The sequence below is a fragment of the Neoarius graeffei genome, chromosome 10 (genome assembly GCF_027579695.1).
Source record: "Neoarius graeffei isolate fNeoGra1 chromosome 10, fNeoGra1.pri, whole genome shotgun sequence".
Taxonomy (NCBI): Eukaryota; Metazoa; Chordata; class Actinopteri; order Siluriformes; family Ariidae; genus Neoarius; species Neoarius graeffei.
In genome coordinates this window covers 85528677-85556425 of record NC_083578.1, presented here as the reverse complement: position 1 = coordinate 85556425, position 27749 = coordinate 85528677, and the positions used below count along the sequence as shown (strand labels likewise).

At 42.6% G+C, this 27749-nt stretch overlaps 2 protein-coding genes across 2 annotated transcripts in view; one reads left to right on the top strand and one right to left on the bottom strand.

The window, feature by feature from the left end:
• Positions 1-1594, top strand: part of si:ch73-233m11.2 (NACHT, LRR and PYD domains-containing protein 3) — a 35213-nt gene extending 33619 nt beyond the window's left edge. The window contains exon 9 of the mRNA XM_060932480.1: positions 87-1594. Coding sequence (XP_060788463.1) covers positions 87-156 — 70 coding nt within the window. The 3' untranslated portion in view covers positions 157-1594. The remainder of the gene's footprint in view (positions 1-86) is intronic.
• si:dkey-222n6.2 (keratin, type II cytoskeletal 8) lies at positions 1354-27749 on the bottom strand. Its single transcript, XM_060932481.1, has 10 exons — positions 27374-27749; positions 20950-21158; positions 17493-17553; positions 17285-17380; positions 17014-17178; positions 11035-11160; positions 7799-8019; positions 7591-7637; positions 5996-6055; positions 1354-4280 (listed from the first exon to the last, which is right to left on the bottom strand). The coding sequence occupies exons 1-10, from the start codon at positions 27659-27661 to the stop codon at positions 4189-4191; spliced, it is 1365 nt and encodes a 454-aa protein (XP_060788464.1). The 5' UTR covers positions 27662-27749; the 3' UTR covers positions 1354-4188.

Here is a 27749-nt window from a genome sequence, read left to right as displayed (position 1 = left end):
CAGGCACGGCGCACACACACACACACACACACACAGTTACAGAGCTGCAGCTCAGTGTTATCTCATTGTGTTTGTTTCTTTTACAGTATGCAGTATAATGACTTCAGCGAGGATGTTTTTGAGCTGATGGACGTCTACGAAACGATAGAATATTAACACAATGTGTGCTTTTACACAGCGAGAAGCTTATAGACTGCAAAGTGTTTTGAATATATGCAGGATATTAATGCTTCATTTACTGGGAATTCTGTAATAATGCACACTGCATGGTTTAATGTGTCCACGAGACCAGACGCAGATTTACAGAATCTCAGGGCTGTCTGTTTGATGTGAAAAATAAGTGCATTTAAAAAAAAAAGAAAACCCTAAACTCAGTGCATCACATTTGTATTGTAATATCATGACATTTTAATAAGTCTGTCTGTTTATTAGCAGGATATAGTGTGTTTTTTATTTTAGCGACCCTATGCTGTCTACAAGTTTGTATTAGCATGACTTTTTGTATTTCTGTGTTTTACAAAATTATTGGTACCCTTAAAGGTTGCTCAAATCTCATCTCATTATCTCTAGCCGCTTTATCCTGTTCTACAGGGTCGCAGGCAAGCTGGAGCCTATCCCAGCTGACTACGGGCGAAAGGCGGGGTACACCCTGGACAAGTCGCCAGGTCATCACAGGGCTGACACATAGACACAGACAACCATTCACACTCACATTCACACCTACAGTCAATTTAGAGTCACCAGTTAACCTAACCTGCAAGTCTTTGGGGGAAACCGGAGCACCCGGAGGAAACCCACGCGGACAACATGCAAACTCCGCACAGAAAGGCCCTCGCCGGCCACGGGGCTCGAACCCAGACCTTCTTGCTGTGAGGCGACAGCACTAACCACTACACCACCGTGCCGCCCCGTTGCTCAAATCATTTTTTGTCATTTTGTCTTTTTTTTTTTAAATTGTTCTCATGAACATTCTTGCTCTTGATTGTTTCTTTGAGCTATAAAGAGTATATTAGGTGACAAATCTGTGTAATCCATCGCTATGTATAAAAAAGTGTTTATTGAAAACTCTGGTACAGCTGAACATTTGGCAGGAAGAAAATGAGACATGAGCAAAGCTATTCAGCGGGAAATGATCTGCAAAATATGATCTGGATCCATGCATCAGGGCAACGACTGAAATTAATCCATGCAACAATAAGAAGAAATCGATTATTATTGAAACGGGACACACACAAATATCAGTATGATGTGTAAATAACAAATCCTTATAGATCCCCCTGAATGTCATCATTCAAAATGGTCAGTGTGTTTTCCAAAGATAAAGCTTAAAATACACTTCACAACAAAAACCAATGCATTACACTCCCTGGCCAGTTTATTAGGAACACTCATACATACACCTGCTGTTTTATTATGCAGTTCTCTAATCAGCTGATCCCTTGACAGTAGGGCTGCATACCTAAACATGACATCAGGTACCGGTACAGAGGTTTAGGTACAGGTCCGGACCTGTACCTGAACAATTTGACAAATTAACGTGTTCTTCTGAACTTCTTCAGTAATGACAGAAACATTAATAAACCTGTTGACAACTTGTCAGTATCTTTATTCAAAGAAAACCGAACATAACTAGGTTTCCTACCTCACTTCTCAGTCACCCTCTCTGTCTCACACTTGGTTAACTTGGGACAAAAAGTCATAAGTTGTCTCACAGCGAGAAGTGACTACACTAGAGTACTACAGAGTACAGACAACATATAGTTAAAACTTTCAAAGTATCTGAGAAGTGACTAGAGTACTACAGAATTCTACTACATTCTTAGCTTAACAAAACAAAAACTTACCCTTAATGTTGAACATGGACGCAATGATTCGTTCCAGACTCATGTGGAGTTGTCTCAATCTTGTGATGACGGCGTAAATGTTTTGCTATGTTAGACGTTCCACCGCTGCACTGAATGGTGGCATTACAGAGGTTTTGCACCTTGCGTTCTGGCCCCCTGAAAGCTTTGTTACGTGATCCCAGACCTTACTGGTCTTCCCACGTGGCATGACAAACAAATTCACTCCGCGGCCTTTAACTTACGCGGCAAAATTACACAAAGCAACAAAGGCCGCCAATGCCAGCAAAGGAAAAATGGCTGACCTGCTTTTGAGTCTTTTTGACCAATCAGAACGCTGGATCAGCCAAGCTCTCGCAATGTCTCGTGAGACTGTGGCGAGAGGATCTCAGATCAAAGATGGCTCTGATTTCAAGTTTCAGCGCGGCATTTTATGTCTTTTCCAGTGCTAAATTTTTGTCTTTGTGGTAGGATTTACACATCTCCAGTCACAAAATAAGCATATACTTGGTGTAAATTTATATCGGTACAGTACCGGTACTTCATGATCCGGTATTTTGGACCTGTACCGAATCGATTTTCACGGTACAGTACCGGTACGCAGCCCTACTTGACAGCATCACAATGCGGTCAAAATCATGCAGATACAAATCGAGCTTCAGTTAATTAACGTTCACAGTATTCAAACGTCAGAACGGGAAAAATTGTGATCTCAGAGTGTGACTTTCTTTCACTGTGGCATTGAGCCAGATGGACTGGTTTGAGTATTTCAGAAACTGCTCCTGATCTCCTGGGGTTTTCACAAACAGTCTCTAGAGTTTACACAGACAGAATGGTGCGAAAAACAAAAAACACTGAATGAGTGAGTGACAGTTCTGTGGGTGGAAATAAACGCCTTGTTGATTAGAAAGGTCAGAGGAAAATGGACAGATTGGTCTCGTCTCATCTTCTTCCGCTTATCCGGGACCGGGTCGCGGAGGCAGCAGTCTAAGCATGGAAGCCCAAACTTCCCTTTCCCCAGACACCTCGACCAGCTCCTCGCGAAGAACACCGAGGCGTTCCCAGGCCAGCCAAGAGACATAGTCCCTCCAGCGTGTCCTGGGTCTTCCCCGGGGCCTCCTCCCGGGGGGACATGCCTGGAACACCTCCCCAGGGAGGCGTCCAGGAGGCATCCGAAAAAGATGCCCGAGCCACCTCAGCTGATCCCTCTCGATGTGGAGGAGCAGCGGCTCTACTCCGAGCTCCTCCCGAGTGACTGTGCTTCTCACCCCATCTCTAAGGGAGCGCCCAGCCACCCTGCGAAGGAAACTCATTTCGGCCTCTTGGACAGATTGGTTCAAGCTTTTTTTTTGCCAGGCAGGATGGATATAGTAACTCGTATAATCACTCTTTACAACTTTGGTGAGCAGAAAAGCATCTCGGCATGCAACAGCAGAAGAGCACATTGGGTTCCAGTCCTGCAGCCAAGAACAGGAATCTTAGAATCAAGAACAAGTTCCTGTTAAAGTGGCCGGTGAATGTATCTGTTGTAAACATCTCCACTCAACTTTCACGTCTACGAAATGACCTAATTTGAATATTGTGTTCTTGGGGGAGCTGAAAATGAATTTTCGAGCACTACAACCGCTTGGGGAAAAGCCTGCATGGAGGAAGGCTAGTTCACGAGCTAAAGCTATAGGTATACTTGGAGGGTAAAGTATTTAAGGCTATAATTAAAAGACAGCACAAGTGTTAGCTGTAAAACAAAATACTGTACGTAGTGTGTTATAAAGACTAATTAGATTCATACGGATTTTTTTTTTTCAATTAGAAATAGATTATTCCAATAAAATGAAGTCATTTGTAACCCTCCTTGGTTGGAGTAATATGTCTTGGTTAGTTTTTCAAATTTTAGAGTATTCACTTCAACAAAAGTTAAAAAAAAAAAAAAAGCTAAATTATTGGGTGTTTTGAATTTTTTCAGGTGTGGAGAATTGGAATGAAGGTCGTAAGTATGGTTTGGTTGCATGATATTGGATAAAAATGTTGAACGCAAAATACAAAACATTAGGTGATGTATAAAGATCATTTACACGCTCGCTCTGTCAACCACTGGATCACTCACATGTACATAATCTCTCTCTCTCTCTCTCTCTCTCTCTCTCTCTCTCTCTCATGAACACACATTCATTCACCCATTTGCTCAATTTCTCACTCTGGGAACAGAATATATCAAAGACTTCATATTTTTCAGTACTAAGAGAAAAAATGTTATGTTCCTGGCTTGTTCAGTATTAGGTACAGGCAAGAGATCACATATATGAAAGAGACAAAAGGCCAGGTGAAGAAAAATAACTTTTTAAGACAATTAGACTTTAGCGGAGATGAAGTTGTCCTGAGTCGTGATCTCCTTAATGATAACGTTGGTGCAAGTGATAGTTTGCACAGGCTCAGTGTAACCTGGAAAACAAACACAAGTTTATATTACAGCTTACATTAAAGCTAGACGGCCTTTTGATTTCATAAAATCAGTGAAATTTAGTTCCCTCTGAATTGTGATATATGTCTATTTCTGTAATATCTGACAAAATATCAGGCCATTCCGTGGCTGGGAAGTTATTTAATTTGAGGGGATTAAAGCAAATAATGTGCATGAAATCGCTCGCTTCGTGCAGACAGAGGAAGTCCGTGTGTGTGCGCATGCGCAGGTTTCCCTTTGAGCGTGCACTGACAGTTCCATCATTCTGTCGCTAAACGAACAGCTGATCGCACCGAGGTGCTCGCTGAACGCCGATATTTATTAGTTTGGTCCTGCGTTTCCTTTCCTTTGTATATAACATAACGTCTTTTCTTCTCGCTTTCTTTCCGTTACTGTAGTCGGTCTTTCACGTTTCATTCGCACACTTGCGTCCTCCATTTTTCTCTCCTGTTTCAAATTTGTATCCCACAATCAGGGGCGCCGCCAGAAATTTTGGGCCCCATGAAAGATTAGAATTTTGGGCCCCTCAACTTTGCCCACCCTCGTCACAATTGCACTATTGTCATTATTTGACTTTTGATAGCCCATGGACCTTGAGTTTGTGACTTTGTTATTACATTTTATGTATTAACCTACCAGAGACTAGATGAAAACTGGTCAGTGACTAATTCTGGTGCATTTACAATCATAAATGAAAATTCAAGATTTTGCCACATGCCTTCTTGTGCTAGGACAATTGGTAGTGAAATGTGTGATGTGACTGCTAATAAATCATAGAAAAAGTTTTCTACCCAGCATCAAAATACCTATGGGAATCCCATGGATTGTTGTGTGTTAGGTAGAAAGCTGTGTGTACTGTTCTGCAAAAAGGGAATATGTTCAAAGCAAAGTGTGTCTAGACAGAAATTTGAGCATAAGCAGAGTTAATGCATGAAAAAGTTTGATGCATTCAAGTTTGATGCATTTAAATGAACTCTACTCAGTAGCCTTACAAATGTTACCCATAAAAGACAGGAAACATCTCATCTCATTATCTCTAGCCGCTTTATCCTTCTACAGGGTCGCAGGCAAGCTGGAGCCTATCCCAGCTGACTACAGGCGAAAGGCGGGGTACACCCTGGACAAGTCACCAGGTCATCACAGGGCTGACACATAGACACAGACAACCATTCACACTCACATTCACACCTACGGTCAATTTAGAGTCACCAGTTAACCTAACCTGCATGTCTTTGGACTGTGGGGGAAACCGGAGCACCCGGAGGAAACCCACGCGGACACGGGGAGAACATGCAAACTCCACACAGAAAGGCCCTCGCCAGCCACGGGGCTCGAACCTGGACCTTCTTGCTGTGAGGCGACAGCGCTAACCACTACACCACCGTGCCGCGACAGGAAACATCTTATTATGAATTTATTTCAAAATGACACGGAGTGACATTTCAATTTGATCAATTACGTACGTATTTCTTCATATGTTGTAACCTCTATCCCTCTTTTATGTGTGCTGCGCTTTCTCCAGCGCCTCAATTTGAAACCAGTGGTTTAGAACGTGTGAACATTCCACACATGTAACCATGTCAAACACTTGACTGGTGTCCGTTATTAGCAACACTTTAATCTAGCAAACTGTATATGGCGCTCGCTCATTAAAAACTTCAATCCTAAAGCATTTATGGGTTGTATTGCTGCTTACCTCCTTCTCCAAAGGGCGGTTCAGTGGTTTGGTAGGGCGGAGGTCCCCCTGAGGCTGAATCTGTGCATATTTAGGGCACCCCATTAGTTATGAAACTGGTTATTAGCACTAGTTATTAGCACAAGCATAGCGTAATATTTCATCTTGTTTATCACACAAGTCAGTTCAGTTATTAAAATGGAAAAAATGTCACTGTACAAACTGTAAAAGTGTTCTCTTGATAGGCTAATCCAACCACGTTCATACTGTTCATTTACCATTCGCTAGTATTTTGAACACACATGTGAGCGATAGCTACCTTTCTTTGGGAAAAACTGAGTGACCAGTTGCCTGCCTCTCCGGTCCCTCTCAGCTTTCAGCTGCCTTTCTTTACGTTTTTGACAGCCACTCTTCATATTTAGCGATCATAGACTGTACGCACTCCACTGCTGGCTGGCTGGCTGCTGCACCGCGACACAGCAGCAAGTAGCGTTGCACTGATCAGCACACAGATTTAACGCATCGCGCTTCTACCAGAACTGGACCGTACCATTTCGCAAAAGGGGGAGGGTTAAATGACTATGTTGAAGAACTCAAGAAATAGACAACCTTGTTCAATTAGCTCATTTTACCAGATGGAATACTGCATTGTTATTATTTCAAAAGTCTTATTAAAATCATTTTATCAGCCCCTTAAAGGGCCCCATGGCAGTGCTGGGCCCCTAGAATTGTTCTAACCTTTCCCCCCCTGGCGGCGCCCATGCCCACAATGCCTTGCGCGAACGGCAAAAGCCCACCATGTGATGCATGATGTAGTATCTTGTATTGTGTCATGGTGAAGCAAGAAAAAAATAACACAGAATTTCGGGTCACGTGGCCTTAAATTCATTTTTTGTTCTATTTTTAAAAAACGAATAAAATTGGAAGTCTGTGATTCGAATTCAGTAGCTTTCGGTCCGCTAAACAAAAATAATTCGGTGTCAGGGAAAATTCTTTTTATGACCTACGCTTGAAAAATCTGAAAAGCAGTCTAGCTTTAAACGTGGGGAGGTTGTTCCTGACCATCCGGATAAATTTCCTCTCAGCTGAGGGGGACAGTTTTGGGTCTTCTTCCAGCAAAGTGGCTGAGCAAAGTGGCTACACCTCCCAGTAACTTGTACTGACATAGAATTATTTGAACTGATGATCTTGGAAGCTGCAGTTGTTTGGAAATAGCTCCAAGGGACATTCCTGAGTTGTGTAAATCGATGATCCTTTTTCTCAGATCTGCACTGAGCTTCTTGGACTTTCCCATTCTGCTGTGTGTATGTCAGTGAGTGCTATCAAACAAATCCTTTGTACATATGTACATTTTTTGACTCTGTATGTGTAATTTTGACCCTGTTGATTTCACAAAATGCAAAATAAATTAGTGATGTTTTTGCTACAGGAAAAAAAAACATTCAGCTTTTTACTGGTTTATACTAAGCTCCACGTTAACTAATGGAGCAATAAATATGATGAAGTCTTAAATGAGTTAAATTAGGCACACTTCTGATTGGCTGGAAAATATATTTGGATCGATATATGGTATTTGTGGTGTCTCTAACATAAATCAATAAATGCATAATACTTACTGATGTTTGGCACTCTCTGGAAACGTACAACAGATTCTTGACCAATTCTGATGGATGACACACAGAGAGTGATTACATTAATTGTAAACGACATAATATTATTGACCAATTAAAGGCATACACTATGTCAAGGCCATGAGTGAAATTGGTGCATCCTCATTACAATGACCTGTTAGATTTCACCCTATTTTAATCATATTTCTCTCACCGGTTCTCTTCTCCTTCCAGAAGCTTCTTATAGGTGGCGATCTCAATGTCCAGTGCCAGTTTGATGTTCATCAGCTCCTGGTATTCACGAACCTGCTTTACCATATCCTGCTTGGCCTTCCGCAGTGCCTCCTCCAGTTCTTTAATTTGTTGCTTAGTGTTAGACACTGCCTCCTCACCACAATGCTCCGCCTCCACAATCTGGCCTTCCTTGCTCTTACACTGCAAAGATACACACACACACACACACAAAACATTAAAAGTACATGCTGTATCTACGTGTGGCAGTTAAATTTTAACATTTGTACTCCTCTCTCTCTCTTTACTTACTAGCAACTATAAGCTTTCTTGAACAGGAATAACCAGAAGTAAATAGCATCTTAGAATCTAGCAATCCCAGAAGTGACAAAGGAGAAAATTGTTCATGCTAACATTGGTGCAGATACGATCATGTCGTGGAAGTCTGTAACTCAAAAGTAGCCAAAAATATACTTACACAAAAGAAGTTGCCTTAAACACTTTTATTGTCCAGAACCAACACAAGCGTGAGTGAATCCTGGAAAACGCTGAAGTCTGAACTCTTCTCATCTCATCTCATTATCTCTAGCCACTTTATCCTGTTCTACAGGGTCGCAGGCAAGCTGGAGCCTATCCCAGCTGACTACGGGCGAAAGGCGGGGTACACCCTGGACAAGTCGCCAGGTCATCACAGGGCTGACACATAGACACAGACAACCATTCACACTCACATTCACACCTACGCTCAATTTAGAGTCACCAGTTAATCTAACCTGCATGTCTTTGGACTGTGGGGGAAACCGGAGCACCCGGAGGAAACCCACGCGGACACGGGGAGAACATGCAAACTCCGCACAGAAAGGCCCTCGCCGGCCACGGGGCTCGAACCCGGACCTTCTTGCTGTGAGGCGACAGTGCTAACCACTACACCACCATGCTGCCCCAGTCTGAACTCTTTCAGTTTTTAACTCGGGTCACTTTTTGGAAGACCCACCATAGGACCACCCCAGGACGGTACCAAAACAAAATGGTGGCTCCTATTAAAAATCATTGTAAAAGGACTTTCTTTATTTGAAACACAGACTTCTGATTGGCTAAAACATTTCCTGTTATTTTTCAGAAGAAAACAGACATACTAGCCTTTACAATGATATCTTGTGTTCTCCACCACTGACTGATCACATATCCATGAGGTCCTCTAAACATCTCATCTCCCATCTCATTATCTCTAGCTGCTTTATCCTGTTCTACAGGGTCGCAGGCAAGCTGGAGCCTATCCCAGCTGACTACGGGTGAAAGGCGGGGTACACCCTGGACAAGTCGCCAGGTCATCACAGGGCTGACACACAGACACAGACAACCATTCACACTCACATTCACACCTACGGTCAATTTAGAGTCACCAGTTAACCTAACCTGCATGACTTTGGACTGTGGGGGAAACCGGAGCACCCGGAGGAAACCCACACGGACACGGGAAGAACATGCAAACTCCACACAGAAAGAAAGGCCCTCGCCGGCCACGGGGCTCGAACCCGGACCTTCTTGCTGTGAGGCGACAGCGCTAACCACTACACCACCGTGCCGCCCCTCCCAAGTATATCAATCATAAATTCATGCTAAATAATACAACAATTTCACTATGATCTCAAAAAAAAAATTGTAGCAAGCTAAAACAGTTTTGTGTGTGTGTGTGTGTGTCTAGTGTGTGACTGGAGGTAGGAGGCCCATAAAATATTGAAATGGAAGAGCAATATTTCTAACCTAGTCAACAATGGATCAAAAAGATAACTGTGGCTACAGAGACAGCGATCTTCACAACTTTTGGTGCCTCCAGAGACAGAAAGTCTGTGGGAATCCCAACACATTCTGTAGCTTAAACCCACAAGCTAAAGACAGAATTCTCTCACAATCACTGATTCATTCACTCACCTCTTCTAGCCAAATCTTTTTTACTAAAGTTTTTTTTTTTGAGGTAGTTAAAAATTTTTAACTTTAAACTTGAAAGTGAGTGATGCTACCATCAGGGGCGGATCTAGAAAAATATTTATGGGGTGGCAAGAGGGGGGCAGGAATTTTTGAGGGGTGGCAATGTATTACAGACGTATATATACTGAATTTAATCACAGTTATCACAGTTTGATGACAAATAGTATGTACACACTACAAAAGGGCACGGGCTGCCATTTACAAACTCGTACAGACAAACTTAATCTCATGCTTTTATTGTTCACGAAGAACACACATTCTCAGATGAGGTCTATACTGTTTCTGGACAGTTTTATACTGTACATGCAAAAGAACAGACACTAAAAAACAACAACAATAACAACACTGCTTCAAGTTCAGCATGATTTAAACCATTTACACCAGTGTCACATTTTATAGGTTTTTTCCTCACGCTTTGTAAAGGCTCACCAGTGAGCAGAACATGAACTTGTCATGCCTACAACAGCTGAATGCGGCGATTTCCATGTTGCTCAGCAAAACGCTTCACAAATTTATAGTTAGCTAAATAACGTTCTCCAACCTGATTTTTATCCTCTCAAAATCAGCATCGCAACTATGCTAGCACTGTTCATTCATTATAATTTCATTTCTTGATAGATAGTTAATCAGCTTTTACCTCTTTCCTCCCGTGTCTCCTTTCCTCGCGACTCCTGGCTCCCTCGCTTCGCGCCTCTCAATTTTCCAAAACAACCAATCTCTGGCGTTATCTCGTGCTGCATTTGCCGCAGTCGGACATTGGAAATTCGTGCACGTAAATGTCAAATTGGCAGTAATCTTTCTTTGAATTCGTCGCTGCCAACTGGGGTGGCAGCAGGGGTGGCAAGGCTTTCTTTTAGGGTGGCATTTGCCACCCTATGCCACCCTGGTAGATCCGCCCATGGCTACCATCACCATGCTTCACTACAGTAATGGTGTTCAGTGAGTCACAAAACAAATTCACTAAGAAGAGAATATCTAATATACCTATACCTTGTATATACCTACATAACTTGCGTACTTATTAGTGTCACTGTTGTTACTGGTTAACTGACAATAGCCACTGAATACTTTATGATGAATAACCAACAGAAGATTGGACTTTATTCATTAATGTCACATCTTTGCACTGGCGAACTGGTAGTTTTGCCGTTTCCTGCCGATTTGATGCCATGGCGTTTACTATACTTAATATATGATATGAGTGTGTGAGAGAGTTGTAGTGGTTCTTACCTCCACTTTAACAGCCGTTATATCTGCCTGCAGCTTTGTGATCAGTCTCTTTAGATTGGCAGTTTCACTCTTAGTGCTCTTCAACTCTGAGCTGCACTGCTCAACTTGTGATGATACCAGCTCAAACTGACAAGAGAAAAGCACAATAGGTTACAAAACTCATAATGAAGTGTACGTATGTATGTGTATGTACGACAAATTCAAATTCAAGTCCTGTGGCGATTGTCAAGTGGCGAAGCAGCAGGTGTGGAAGCACTGGAAGCTGTAGTCACGAACCTGCACACAGGCAGCCCAGGGCTTAGGGTCGCTCTGCTGGAACGAAACAGCAGCGGAGTTTGGTATCCCCCTGGGTGTCTGACCAGCCTTGTTTAGGCTATGATCTCCTCACCTCCATAGAGGAAGGGGCTAGAAAAGGTGACCCAAACATAGCTTGCTTCACCTGGCCAGCACACCACGATTGGCGGCGATCCCACTCAGCAGTCGGAATACAACAAATAAGAAAATAAATAAAATAGTGAAGGTACTCAACATTGGCACATGGAATGTGTGCACTCTACTGGATAATATCAAAGCAGACAGGCTGCAGAGAAGAACTGCACTAGTCGCCAGGGAACTAGCTCGCTACAATGTAGACATAGCTGCCCTCAGTGAAACATGTCTAGCGGACAAGCACCAGCTCATGGAACGTGGTGGTGGTTATACCTTCTTCTGGAGTGGTTGTAGCAGCACTGAACGGCGAGAGGCAGGTGTTAGATTTGTTGTAAAGTCCTACCTTGCCTAGAAACTTACCAAACTCCCAAAGGGCATCAATGATCACCTGATGATACTTCAGCTCACACTTAGAGGCAAGAACAACGCAACGTTGATTAGTGCTTACACTCCCACAATAGTTGAAATGCATTGCCGAGGCCCAGAAAAAGCGAGCTGCACGGAAGGCTCGAACTATCATCACCCCGACTACAGCACCTACCTATATGTGCCCAACATGTGGGCGTACCTTCAAAGCTCGGATTGACCTCATCAGTCATCTCTGGACCCACAGTCGCCGTCCACCAAATTGAAGTCATGGTCACCTTCAACCCCAAAGGATGAACATTGTCATGTATGTATGTATGTATGTATGTATGTACAGTGCCTTGAAAAAGTATTCATACCCCTTGAACTTTTTCACATTTTTCCACCTTACAACCACGAACTTAAAAGTTTTTTTATTGAGATTTTATGTGATAGACCAACACAGAGTAGCACATAATTGTGAAGTGAAACGAAAATGATAGTCTTCAAAATTTTAAACAAATAAAAATCTGAAAAATGTGGCATGCATTAGTATTCAGCCCCCCTGCGTCAATACTTTGTAGAGCCACCTTTTGCTGCAATTACAACTGCAAGTCTTTTGTGGTATGTCTCTACTAGCTTTGCACATCTAGACACTGAAATTTTTGCCCATTCTTCTTTGCAAAATAGCTCAAGCTCAGCCAGATTGGATGGAGAGCATCTGTGAACAGCAATTTTCAAGTCTTGCCACAGATGCTCAATGGGATTTAGGTCTGGACTTTGACTGGGCCATTCTAACACATGAATATTCTTTGATCTAAACCATTCCATTGTAGCTCTGGCTGTATGTTTAGGGTCATTGTCTTGCTGGAAGGTGAATCTCCTTCCCAGTCTCAAGTCTTTTGCAGCCTCCAACAGGTTTTCTTCCAGGATTGCCCTGTATTTAGCTCCATCCATCTTCCCATCAACTCTGACCAGCTTCCCTGTCCCTGCTGAAGAAAAGCATCCCCATAGCATGATGCTGCCACCACCATGTTTCACAGTGGGGATGGTGTGTGCAGGGCGATGAGCAGTGTTAGTTTTCCGCCACACATAGCACTTTGCATTTAGGCCAAAAAGTTCAACTTTGGTCTCATCTGACCAAAGCACCTTCTTCCACATGTTTGCTGTGTCCCCTACATGGCTTCTGGCAAACTGCAAACGGGACTTCTTATGCCTGTCTTTCAACAATGGCTTTCTTCTTGCCACTCTTCCAGAAAGGCCAGATTTGTGGAGTGTACGACTTATAGTTGTCCTGTGCACAGATTCTCCCACCTGACCTGTGGATTTCTGCAGCTCCTCCAGAGTGATCATGGGCCTCTTGGCTGCTTCTCTGACCAGTCCTCTCCTTGCTCGCTCTGTCAGTCTTGGTAGGTTTGGTAGGTTTGCAGTTGTGCCATACATTTTCCACTTTTGAATGATGGATTGAACAGTGCTTCTTGAAATGTTCAGAGCTTGGGATATTTTTTTTATAACCTAACCCTGCTTTAAACTTCTCCAGAACTTTATCCCTGACCTGTCTGGTGAGTTCTTTGGTCTTCATGATGCTGTTTGTTCTTCAGTGTTCTCTAACAAACCACTGAGGCCTTCACAGAACAAGTGTATTTATGCTGAGAGTAAATTACACACAGTAGGACTCTATTAACTAATTAGATGACTTCTGAAGGCAATTGATTGCACTGGATTGTATTTAGAGGTATCAGAGTACAGGGGGCTGAATACAAATGCACACCACATTTTTCAGATTTTTATTTGTTTAAAATTTTGAAGACCATTTATCGTTTTTGTTTAACTTCACAATTATGTGCTACTCTGTGTTGGTCTATCACATAAAATCTCAATAAAAAACTTTTAAATTCGTGGTTGTAAGGTGGAAAAATGTGAAAAAGTTCAAGGGGTATGAATACTTTTTCAAGGCACTGTATGTATGTATGCATGTACATTGCTGGGTTTCACGTGACGTCACATCCGCCTCATTAGTTATTCAAAACTAGCTGGTGGTCGACCAAAGCTCAGTTGACAAAGCGTTTGTACGGAGAAGGTGCATTGCTCGCATGAAAAATGCCTTACACTTGCATTGTTTTAGGCTGTTCGAATCGATCAAACCGTGAAACTGATAAAAGTTTCTTCAGGGTTCCACATGAACTAATAAAAAAGCGTGAACAAACACAGGATTTCACAAAAAGGCGTCGAGAAAGGTGGCTTTTGAACCTCTCAGTGAAATCGAAGGGAGCCGAGTCGAAGCATGCTCGAGTTTGCAGTGATCACTTGGTGAAAGGTTTGTATTTCCCTCTCAGCTACGTCCTTATTGTTCTCCAAGTACTTTTCTTGCTACTGTATGTGTCGTTATTTTACGGTACTTTTTTTAGTCACGAAGTGCTAAAGTCCCCGGCTGTTTCTTTGTTTACTCTTCACTTCTCACAAAGTCCATATGCATGAAGGTTGCGACAAAATTCTTCCCCAGCCGTCAGTGGCGGCTGGTAGTCTTTCAAACAGAGGAGGCTGGTCGGTTACGATATTTCCAGATTTTAAAAGAAAAAACATCAATTTTGCCCATACTCTTGCCTCTGATCTGGCTGATTGTTGGCAGGGTCACAAACTGTGAAATAACAGGTTCTTTTGGCCCATTAGCCTACTGTCCAATATACATGATGGTGGTGTTGGGGGGGTATATTTTAACATTTTATATTTTAAAATTGTGGCATGTTGTTTAAAAATTGATCATTATTGAAAGCAGCTCTTTGTCAGGAACCTCAGCAGTAGAGCTGGGTGCCACACATTTCATTCAATGACATTTTCCCTATATTTTACTTATTTTGACTGAGAAATGTTTTATTGACAATTTTGATAACCCTTCACTTTTAATCCAGGTCTGTAGTGTGAAATGTTCTCGGCTGTGTTTTTGTTTAAAAATGTTTTCCAAATTGTAGCTGTGTTTAATTCATACCCAGAAAATATATATATATTCCAATATAATATACTCAGCATAAACATTTTAAATAGATTCTATATTTTTGGTCCATCCATGACATATTACTAAAGTAGCCTATTTACTGTTGTTGATGTGGGTCACTTGCTGTTAGCCAATTCACTTTCTCGTACCAGGAGAGCTGAAAGGAACGAGTATTATTCCCTACCTTTTTCACCAAGTCAGTTTGAGGTGTTGGTCTACCCTGCTCTTTAATTTTAATTTTTTCCTCGAAAGGAAGACTGGCAAATGGCTTCGCCAAAATTAAATCAGCAATGCTTGGCATCCGTGCGCAGCTTTCTTGCTAGCTGATTAGCCCCCTCAAGTTCAAGTTCAGTCACTCAAATAAACGAAATTTCTGGAACTAAGATAGCAAACTTGACAACACTATATTTACACTTTATTTACAATGAAAATATATACAAACTAAAAAAGCTGGTAGAAACCGTATGTAATGAATGAAATCAAAATGTAAGCTGATCTCTTACAATACACCACAGCACTTGCAAATCCGCATGGGACTGAACTGAAATTCACCGCTGCCTGTCTATATTTGAAACGAGCTGTCAATCAAAGAAAATATCCGGCCGCTTTCACCAATCACCAGTCTCCTCGCGGAAAGCTTTGCCATGTCCCTCCCATGTGAGGCTCGGAGTCCGTAGGCGGGCATTTTTGCAGTATTTGTCCAATAATCATCTTGCATTTTGAGATTGAAAAGCGCATCGCTCCCAAATGCCATTGAAGTCCACTGAGGCTGGGAGTCCGGTGGGCGGGCGTTTTCGCAGTATTTGTCCAATAACCGTCTTGCATTTTGATACTGAAAGCACATAGCTCCCAATGCCATTGAAGTGCACTGAGGCTGGGCTGCATCGCGCTGTCACGAGGGGGAAAAACTCACGTGCACATTAGGCGAACTGGGGAAAGTTATAACGGAATGATTTCGCACTGTAGTTGGGTTGAGCACATATATTTCTATGATTCTGGATCTGAAATAGCAATGTTATAAGGTCGGCTATAACATAAGCCTAGCGCAATTCATCCTACACGATGGTCATCATTTTTAGAGGAGGCTGAGCCTCCCTCGTTGTCTTAGAGCAATCGCCCGTGGTTCCACGTGAACTAATAAAAAAGGGTGAATGAACACAGGATTTCACAAAAAGACGTGGAGAAAGGTGGCTTTTGAACCTCTCAGTGAAATCGAAGGGAGTCGAGTCGAAGCATGCTTGAGTTTGCAGTGATCACTTGGTGAAAGGTTTGTATTTCCCTCTCAGCTACGTCCTTAGTGTTTTCCAAGTACTTTTCTTGCTATGTGTCGTTATTTTACGGTACTTTTTTTAGTCACGAAGCGCTAAAGTCCCCAGCTGTTTCTTTGTTTACTCTTCACTTCTCACAGAATCCATATGCATGAAGGTCGCGACAAAATTCTTCCCCAGCCGTACAGTTACAATGCGCCGTGATCACTTCTCCGTCTTGTTTAACTAGGATCCAGGTCTTTAAAGGGGTTTCTGATGATCTTTGTGAATGATTTAGCTGAGAGATAAGAGCCAACACAAGTCAGAATCAAGTCAACTGTTCATTGTTTACACTTCAACTTGCAGCGCTTTGCTTTAAAGATGCGAACGAAAAGCTTAAAAAAATACTTAGACGGGCAAAAACAATCCAGGATTCATTCAGCAGCGACTTGAGCCCGAGGTCCTTTACCCAGCCACGTACAAAAAAGTTGTAAGTCTCCATACTCTTCCACACTTTCATCTGTTTTGTGGTGTAGAAGGACGTCTGCAACACCAGATAGTTTGAGATGTCGGGGAACTCGACTGAAGGGTAGTTTTCGAGATTGTATGACAAATCCTTCTTTCCCAGACTGTAGGGGTCGATTCCATTGCACATAGCAATCTTCTGAATATATCTAAAGCCACCAGTGGCTTCTAGATTACAAGCGTACTCTGATAAATTATCACTAGTTGTTTGCACTACGGCAGCCGTTTAGACCACCAGCTATTTCACTTCCGGTAAAACTTTCTGCTAAGAAAAGTTACGTGACTGAAATCCAGCAATACACACACACACACACACACACACACACACACACACAAATTTAGGCCTGAGTTTGGGCTTGTTAATGTAGGCACTTTGTCTTTTCATACTTGGTTAAAGATGCGCCCTTTTCCCCTGAGGGTGTAGTGGCAGGGGGCCATCACCTTTTTCTTGTACCAGGCCTCGGCTTCCTGTTGGCTGCGTGTTGAGACCTTGTCATACTGACTCTTCACCTCCTTCACCACCTGCTCCATGTCCAGCTGCCTGCTGTTATCCATCTCAACCACCACTGAGGTGTCCTTCAGCTGCTCCTTCAGTTCTTGCATTTCCTGTTCAGAAAGAGAGATGTGAAACCAGACAGAGACAGAGAGAGAACTTCACTTCGCACAAATGACAGTATGTGCTACTGAAAGCAATAGAAGCGTGTGCATGTACCTCTGCATACAAGGCCTTAAAGAAGTCCAAGTCTTTTAGAACTTCAGACAGTTGCTCCTCTAGTTTCATTTTGCCCAAGCAACTATCGTCACAATCCTGTCAGAACAGGAAATGCAGAAAATTATTCATCAGTAAATACATTTTTAAGTTTTTTTTTTGTCAGCTGTGTTGTGATGAAATGGTGTATCGGTTTGAATGCATTTCATACCTTCTTCAAACACACAAAAACATTTTCTGCTGCGTATCTCTTTTGAAGCTCTTCTTCAAACCTGAAGTGAAGGAAAGTGATGCATGAGATTAAATTGTAATTTCACCCCCAGCTCTGAACCTAACTCCACGCACTGTACAATTTTTAAAAATGCTAAAAAGTGGGCAAGGGGCTGGCAGGGAGGGCGAGGGTGAGGACGGACTGAGGACAGGGGCAGGGTGGGGAAATGGTGTAAGCTCCTGTGTCTCAATTATGGAGGGTGAGGGCAGGGGAGGTGGGCCGCCCACTTTTGGATAGAGGGCGTTAACAATTTTTTTTGTTTTGTTTTTTAATACAAATTCATGACATAAGTGAAGTACCAAACGGTCAACTCCACTTCAACATCGGCCTTGCAAGGTTCTGGACGATTTTAACCAGTAGATAAGGTTTTGAGCCATTTTAACTCATAAAATTCAGTTTTTTATTTAAAAAAAAAGATAATTTTGTCAATATTTACACCAGCATTGATGCCTTTCATCACAATACAGGCATGTCTGGCATGTCACTGATACCCCTTTTCCACCAAATCAGTTCCAGGGCTGGTTCGGGGCCAGTGCTGGTGCTGGTTCACAACTCGTTCAACTTGCAAGCCAGCTGAGAACCAGTTTGCTTTTCCATAGCTCGCGGTGCTAAGGGAAGACACGTCATTACGTCGCTGTATACGTCAGTTACGTCGTTGTATACATCATTACGTCGCTGTATACGTCAGTTACGTCGCTACGTTTGCATAAACCTTGGCGCGAATATCGAAGCAAAAACAACACGGAAGAAGCAGAAGCAGCAACAACAACAATAATAATAATGGATGACTTCGCGTTTGTACAGCTGCTGCTTCTCGTCGCTTAAAAATGGCGATCTTTCGCAGTCTTGTTATTGTTGTTGGTCTTAACAACTCCCCCCGCTGCTGACGTAAGCGGTTCTTTCCTCTGGCCCAGCAGAGAGTTGGTGCTAGCCTGGAACCGGTTTTTCTGGCCCCAGAGCCAGTTCTTTGTCAGTGGAAACAGAAAACCCGGTTCCAAACTAAGCACTGGCCCCGAACCGGCCCTGGAACTGCTTTGGTGGAAAAGGGGCATTAGTTTCCAGCTCAAACACATTTAGATTAAACACATGAAATTTGCTCATTGTGATATATGTTTATTTCTATAATATCTCACAAAAATATCAGGCCATTCTGTTCTGTGGCTGGGAAGTTATTTAATATGAGGGGATTAAAGCAAATAATGTGCATGAAATCACTCGCTTCACGCAGTCAAGCAGACAGAGGAAGTCCGTGTGTGTGTGTGTGCGCGCAGGTGCAGGTTTCCCTTTGAGCGTGCACTGACAGTTCCATCATTCTGTCGCTAAACAAACAGCTGATCACACCGAGGTGCTCGCTGAGCGCCAATATTTATTAGCTTGGTCCTGCGTTTCCTTTCCTTCGTATATAACATAACGTCTTTTCTTCTCGCTTTCTTTCCGTTACTGTAGTCGCTCTTTCACGTTTCATTCACACACTCACGTCCTCCATTTTTCTCTCCTGTTTCAAATTTGTATCCCACAATGCCTTGCGTGAACAGGGAAAGCCCACCATGTGATCCATGACATAGTATCTTGAATTGGGTCATGGTGAAGCAGGAAAAAATAGCGGAGAATTTAGGGCCACGTGGAGATAAATTCATTAACTGTTTTATTTTAAAAAAAAAATTGGAAGTCTGTGATTTTAATTCAGTTGCTTTCGGTCCATTAAACAAAAATAATTCAGTGTTGGGGAAATTCTTTTTATGACCTACACTTGAAAAATCTGAAAAGCAGTCTACCTTTACGTATATTATTTTTGATTCTACAATCCACACTAGTGATCTATTTAAATTAACTCCCAAAGGAATTTTTGACCACTATTACCAATTATTTATTTATTTTTTTACTTGCTCATGAAATTAATCTCATCTCATCATCTCTAGCCACTTTATCCTGTTCTACAGGGTCGCAGGCAAGCTGGAGCCTATCCCAGCTGACTACGGGCGAAAGGCGGGGTACACCCTGGACAAGTCGCCAGGTCATCACAGGGCTGACACATAGACACAGACAACCATTCACACCTACGGTCAATTTAGAGCCACCAGTTAACCTAACCTGCATGTCTTTGGACTGTGGGGGAAACCGGAGCACCCGGAGGAAACCCACGCTGACACGGGGAGAACATGCAAACTCCACACAGAAAGGCCCTCGCCGGCCACGGGGCTCGAACCCGGACCTTCTTGCTGTGAGGCGACAGCGCTAACCACTACACCACCGTGCCGCCCTGCTCATGAAATTGTATCATATATTGAACTTAAGTTGCCCCTCCCCCTAATACTTATTAACCATAATAAAAGCTGAATAAAAGCTGTAAACATTGCACTTATTGCCACGCGAGCAACCTGCTGCGCCAAGGTTACATTGGTCACACGAACATTGCCTTTTATTTTCTGACTGTCTGTTCACACCCATGTCAATTCCACAATTCTCTTTAACACCAGGACTTATTCCTCTGAACTAAAGAGATAAAACAGGTTATACTAGGCTCCTGTAGAAATGGGCGTTAAAGAGTAAAAATATCTGGTATGTCATTTGTGTTTGCTGGAAGTGATTTGACATTTATTTGATTTTCACTTTATGCTCCTGAATAATACAAGCTTGTTTATGGTACACAATAGAAATCCTCTTAATTGTTTACCCATATAATTAGAGTTTTTTTTTTAAGTTGTCCCTTTGTTGCACAGCAAAATTATTGTCAGATATTTTTTTCATCTATATCACTCAGGTCATCAAACAGTGATATATTGGTCAAGTGTAAAACCGTATGTGCACATTGATGTTCGTGTTTCAAAAAGAGGGAAAGGGGTGGGACTAATTCATTTTCAATTTGCATATTCATAAACGGCGGCACGGTGGTGTAGTGGTTAGCACTGTCGCCTCACAGCAAGAAGGTCCGGGTTCGAGCCCCGTGGCCGGCGAGTGCCTTTCTGTGCGGAGTTTGCATGTTCTCCCCGTGTCCGCGTGGGTTTCCTCCGGGTGCTCCGGTTTCCCCCACAGTCCAAAGACATGCAGGTTAGGTTAACTGGTGACTCTAAATTAACCGTAGGTGTGAATGGTTGTCTGTGTCTATGTGTCTGCCCTGTGATGACCTGGCGACTTGTCCAGGGTGTACCCCGCCTTTCGCCCGTAGTCAGCTGGGATAGGCTCCAGCTTGCCTGAGACCCTGTAGAACAGGATAAAGCAGCTAGAGATAATGAGATGAGATGATATTCATAAACTCTTTATCATTAGAATAAATGTAGACACACTATCACTAATGAAATATACTTTTGGTATAACTGCACTATGCTGTGCTGTGTAAGTGGTTGAATGAAAAAGAAAAAAAAACGTATGTTTTTTAATGATCTATAAAGTGCATCACTTGTTTTTGTTCTCGTCCACCAGCAAGTGTGCCCTCTGGGCATCAGCTTTCAGGTACTCCTTGTGCTTCTCCAAGGTGTTGAGCTGAGACTGTAACATGTTGATGTACGTCTTGTACATGGGCTCCAGGTTGGACTCAGTCTCAGGGCTGCTCTGTAACAGCTGCAGCTTCGTCTCCAACTTCTTATTCTGCTGCTCCAGATGACAAACCTGAGATGGATTAGATTAAAATGTAAAAGAAACAGCTGGCTAACAGCAAGCGTGGATTTTCTGTTTGCCAATCAAAAGAAACACGGCACAATTACCAGCTTGACACTCTTTCAAAAAAAAAGAAAAGAAATCTCATATAGTGCTACTGATCTGTCTTTCGATAAATGAACATATTCCTGAGTGTATTAGTTTTACACTACCGTTCAAAAGTTTGGGGTCACTTTGAAATGTCCTTATTTTTGAAAGAAAAGCACTGTTCTTTTCAATGAAGATCACTTTAAACTAATCAGAAATCCACTCTATACATTGCTAATGTGGTAAATGACTATTCTAGCTGCAAATGTCTGGTTTTTGGTGCAATATCTCCATAGGTGTATAGAGGCCCATTTCCAGCAACTCTCACTCCAGTGTTCTAATGGTACAATGTGTTTGCTCATTGCCTCAGAAGGCTAATGGATGATTAGAAAACCCTTGTACAATCATGTTAGCACAGCTGAAAACAGTTGAGCTCTTTAGAGAAGCTATAAAACTGACCTTCCTTTGAGCAGATTGAGTTTCTGGAGCATCACATTTGTGGGGTCGATTAAATGCTCAAAATGGCCAGAAAAATGTCTTGACTATATTTTCTATTCATTTTACAACTTATGGTGGTAAATAAAAGTGTGACTTTTCATGGAAAACACAAAATTGTCTGGGTGACCCCAAACTTTTGAACGGTAGTGTATGTCTATGATGAAGTCCCATGCTGTAAGGTTCAACCCCAATGATTTCACTATGGTAACAGGGTTTCCCCTAGAAAAACTGTGGAAAGAGTAGTGGCCCCTCAAGTGCAGCAAGGTGCAAAGAGCATGCTGTAAGGTAGGGGGGTCCGGGGGCATTCTCCTCTGGAAAATTTTTAAATATAAGGGTTCATTTTGTGCCTTCTGGTGATATCTAGAGCTGATTTCTTTTTACCAGTTCAACATGTTGGGGAAAAGGCTATATTTTACTTCTAATTTTACTGAATTCCCACCCTAAAAACAGAAAATAAAAGAGTCAATACAAGACCCACTTGCATCTCACAAGCAGTGTGCTGTTCCAAAGGAGACTGCAGTTTATTTCACATCAAACAAAGTGAATGGTCATGCAACATGGCATGAGTTGTTCAAAATACTGATCATTACATTTTGGCAATAGTGCAGATGACTAAATACTCTCTCTGTCAGACTCGAGCTGGTCAGCAACATGCAGCAAACTGGTCGTTGTGGTCTCACAGCGATGGCCTGCCACTGCTGCCGAGTTGTTTTCCGCAGTTTTCTTTGTGAAAAATTTCGTAATTTAGCTGCAACCCGCTGGTATTTTGCTCACTCGTACCCGGCTTGAATGCTCCAGCATTTTTGCACAAGTTACCCGTGAATGTTAATTGTGCATCGCTCATCCAATCAATGCAGGATACCGCACACACTCAGCCAATCAGAGCGGAATACCCTTCTCTGACATCACCTGTGAACTTAGGTTAAGTTCAGGGCCATGGGCTTGCATGGACTGTATTGATTACCTGCTCAAAGGCTACAAAACACATGCATGTTGATTCTAGCTTTATACCGTAGGCCTAAATTGTAAGCGTCACAGCAGCAGTTTAACAGGTAGCGGCGTATCACTAAGCGTATCGGTCAATAAATTAAGCGCAGCAGGGCCGCTACACTATGATGCTTTAGGGGAAACGCTAAGTAATAGTTTAAGCTCTCTCATTCAATATCATGACTGTCCATCACTCTTCAGCACTTATTATGCATTATATCATTCAGTCACTGGGAATCCTGACTGCAATCTATGAATCATTAGTGACGGAGAGCATGCAGTAATCAAACTCTCCCCTGCTGAGTCATTTGTGTTGCTATATTAAGTAATGACTGGGGTAAAATGAAGACAGTTGACAGATATTCTGGTTCATAGCATTAGCTAGAGACGCAACTAGCAAGAAAAATTTAAGAAGAAAAAGTGGATATACCAAAATACTGGCTGGCAAGATGATTCCCAGTCTCCAGAGGCTTGGCAGAAGAGGAATATGCCAGCTTGATAATGATCCAAAGCAAACTGCCAAAATTGTGCAAGAGGTTTTAAAGAAGAAATAAGTGAAAACTATGACCTGACCAGGAACGTTGCCTGACTTGAATCCGATAGAACACCTTTGGAGTATTTTAAAGAGAAAAGTAGAACAACACAACCGCTTCAGCAAAGAGCAGCAGAAAAAAGTATATCTCTGAAGAACAGCAGAATATCAGTCCAGAAATTTGTGCAACGCTGGTATTCTCCATGCCAGGGAAGATTGAGTTGGTCATCAAAAATAAAAGTGGACATCCAAAGTATGGGGTAGCCATGGCCTGAAGGTTAGAGGAGCAGCCTTTGGCCCAAAGGGTTGTTGGTTCAATTCAGGAAAAATGTGAGGGCAATTGAGTGAATGAACAGCACTTTCTCCTTCCTCTGTATCATGGCTGAAGTGCCCTTGAGCAAGGCACCTAACCTCCAACTGGTGCTGCACCATAGCTGCCCACTGCTCTGGGTATGTGTGCTCATTGCTCACTTTTGTGTTCACTGCTTCAGATGGGTTAAATGCAGAGAAGAAGTTTCACTGTGAGCTTACAAGCATTTAGCAGACGTTCTTATCCAGCCCAACAGACAATACACCCAGAGCAGCCTGGGGAGTGGTTAGGGGTTAGGTGCCTTGCTCAAGTGAAGGCTGGTCCAGGAAATCGAACTAGCAACCTTTTGGTCCCAAAACTGCTTCTAAAACCATTAGGCCATGGCCTCGCCATGTACTTGTGTACATGTGACAGATAAAGGCTTCTTCTTCTTCTTCTTCTTCTTCTTCTAAGATGTGTGAGAGAGATTTTCCACTTTTCAGCGTAGGAAATTTCAAGACTATGGTATATGTGGTGTAAGAGTTAAGAATGGATGATGATAAAAAATTTTTTTTAATGTTTTGGTTAAAGTATTCCTTTTACAGGGTGAGACAAAACGCTATCCCAAGCATCCATGGCGAGCAGGTTACCCGTATATATCCAGTCTATTTCATTTTCGTTCACAGTTACCTATTTGACAAACAGGTTCAGTAACCAGTGTGTTTTTTTTAAACTTCACCCATCCAACCATAGGCTTGATCTTTGCAAAAGAGAACTGTTCATTTAATTTGTTAGTCTAAATGAAACATACATTCATTTGTTTATATGCAAAGTGCAAAGTACAAAGATGTATTATGTGGCCTGGCTGTTCGTAGGAACTACAGTACTATTTCTACACTTGTTTAGCCTATTAGCTTGCCGATCTTTCCAGAAATCAAGAAAGTTGAAACAGTGGAAAATACAATATAGTGCAACTTAAAAAGAAAAAGAAGCTATATCCAGTATTTCTAATGCTAGCACACTACATAGTCACCTTGTACCTGTATTTAAACACTTGAACAAAAATGAGGTCACGAACCAGTTTCAAGTTAATTATTTACTTGTGATGAATGAATGTCTCAACTTACAGCTGAAATTTTAATACTAAAAAGACTTTCTGCCTTTTTAGAGGGTGTTAATGCAATCCTTTGTTACCAGAGATAACTAAGACAATATAAAGTCTTTACATCTCACCTTGTGTTTACATCGAGTCTTTACAAGCCACACATCTCACTTATTTTTCATAGTATGGAGATAGAACTGTAGTCAAGATGGCCACTTTGACATACAAGGTCAAGATTGCAAGGTCAAGACCAAGTGTTAAAGGACTCAAGATCAAATCCAAATGAAAGCAAGACCAAGTCACAATCAAAACCATCCATCCATTATCCATAACCACTTATCCTGTGCAGGGTCACAGGCAAGCTGGAGCCTATCCCAGCTGACTGTGGGTGAGAGGTGGGGTACACCCTGGACAAGTCAGCAGGTCATCATAGGGCTGACACATAGAGACAAACAACCATTCACACCTACGGTCAATTGAGAGCCACCAATTAACCTAACCTACATGTCTTTGGACCATGGGGGAAACCAGAGGAAACCCACACAGACACAGGGAGAACGTGGAAATTCCACACAGAAAGGCCCCTGTTGGCCACTGGGCTCAAACCCAGGACCTTCTTGCTGTGAGGCGACAGTGTTAACCACTACACCACCATGCCGCCACAATCGAGACAGAGAACCATCAAATCCTTTTCAAGACCAAGCTTAGTTGGCTTCATTTGTGAATTGCACCAATGATTAGGTTTGACTATGTTTAACTCATTCACTCATTCATTCAGTTTCTCTGCTGCTTATCCATTGCGGTTTGTGGGTGAGTTGGAGCCAGTCCCAGCTGACACTGGGTGAGAGGCAGGGTTCACCCTGGACAGGTCACTACTCTATTGCAGGGCTAACACAGAGAGACAGACAGACATTCACACTCACATTCACACCAATGTGTAATTTAGAGTAGACACTTGACCTAGTGTGCATGGTTGGGAAAAGAATGCTGGAGACGGAGTTGCCAGGTAGAAGGAAAAGAGGAAGGCCAAAGATGAGATTTATGGATGTTGTGAAGGAGGACATGAGGATGGTTGGTGCTACAGAAAAAGATATGGAGGACAGGAAGAGATGGAGGGACATTATCCGCTGTGGTGACCCCTAAAGGGAACAGCCTAAAGAAGAAGAAGAAGTTGACCTAGTGTGCATGTCTTTGGACTGTTGAAAGAAACCGGAGCGCCTGGAGGAAACCCATGCAGGGATGGGGAGAACATGCAAACTCCAAACAGAAAGTCCCCAGTTGAATGGCAGGTTTGAACCCAGAACCACTTTGCCATGATTAACTATAACTGTTTTCTAAAAGAAGGGCAGCATAGGGGTGTAGTCTGTCACCTCACAGCAAGAAGGTTCTGGGTTCGAGCCCAATGGCCGACGGGGGCCTTTCTCTGTGGAGTTTGCATGTTCTCCCTGTGTCTGCATGGGTTTCCTCCAGGTGCTCCGGTTTCCTCCAACAGTCCAAAGACATGCAGTTTAGGCTAATTGGTGGCTCTAAATTGACCGTGAATGTTAGTGTGAATAGTTGTTTCTCTCTGTGTGTCAGCCCTGCGATAACCTGGCGACTTGTCCGGGGGTACCCCACCTCTCGCCCATAGTCAGCTGGGATAGGCTCCAGCTTGCCTGTGACCCTGTAGAACAGGATAAGTGGCTGCAGATGATAGATGGATGGAATCACTTCTTGTCAAACTTTGTAGATGAAAAAAAGAAAAGATAACACAAAAATTATTTTTGTGTTGTCTTTTCTTTTTTTATGTCTTTAATTTGTTGGCATTTGGACTTGGATATTTGGACATTGGTTTTGCCAAGACCATATTTAGTGAGACCAGTGTCCAACTGTCCAAGTTCAAATACCAATAAGTCTGAGACAATTTAACACACATGGCCTTGAGGGAAGCCATGGCCTAATGGTTAGAGAAGCAGTTTTGGGACCAAAAGGTTGCTGGTTCAATTCCCTGGACTAATCCCCAACAGCTCCCCAGGCTGCTCTGGGTACGGTGTACATTGTTGTACGTTAATGTAATGTAACCTTGAGTCCTATGTCCCTATGGGAGGATATGAATGTACACAATTAGCTTGTCTTAACTTATTAGGATTTCTGGCCAACCAAAACATGGGACTGGGCAACACATTGGAGCTCTGATTTGCCCAGTGGACTAGTTAACGAATTTATGATTTGTCACAATCAACAGCTGTTTCACACCATGGTGCACTATTGTAGAAGGAAGCTTAGAACATGAAGTGTTGGAATATTGACATTTCCCAGTGGAATAGCAAGTATTGCAGGTAGTGTGATGAAGTAATCAGAGAATGGAAAGAAAACTGATAAGCTTGGCAATGATCATGTAATTAAGTAGAATAACAATAACGTATGACCATAATGTGGTGTGACAAGAGACTTTGGTCAGACGTGAGTCAATATGGAATTAATTCAGAGGTGAAGAAATGTATAGCATTAAGCAGACAAACTTATCTAAAACACATAGTCTCTAAAGAAACATTACGGTTTATTTTTTTCATTTGAAGATAGCCAATGGAAGTTCATGTCACCATCTTGGGTCTTCCTTATACCTTGAGAGATGGTGAGTCCAGAAGGCAACATGGTGCAGAGCAGGATGTGATAAGTACCTTTAGGTATTCACAATTTAAAAAAATAAAATAAATAAATAAAAAACACAAGCTGACAAGATGGTGTCTCACCTTATCGATGAAGGAGGCGAAGTGGTTATTGAGGGTCTTGATCTGCTCCTTCTCCTGTACTCTGATTGCACGAATATTGGGATCCAGGTCAAGCTGCAGTGGCTCCAGAAGGCTCCTGTTCACCACCACAGGGTTGATGGATGACCCCACAGCTGGCTGGTTCCCAACTCCAAAGTACGAGATCCTAGGGCAGAGTATGGTCCTTTCAGAACCAGTGTGTGAGCCAAGAGAGTGACTGCTGAAGTTCTGCACCTTACGCGTGGTGTGTTTATGCTTCCGGCTGCTCATGGCTGCTGAGAGATGGAGATGGTACGGAGGTTGGTGTAGATCTTGTTTGATCGTGGACAGTCAACTTATAAGCCTGCGGTTGGAGGTG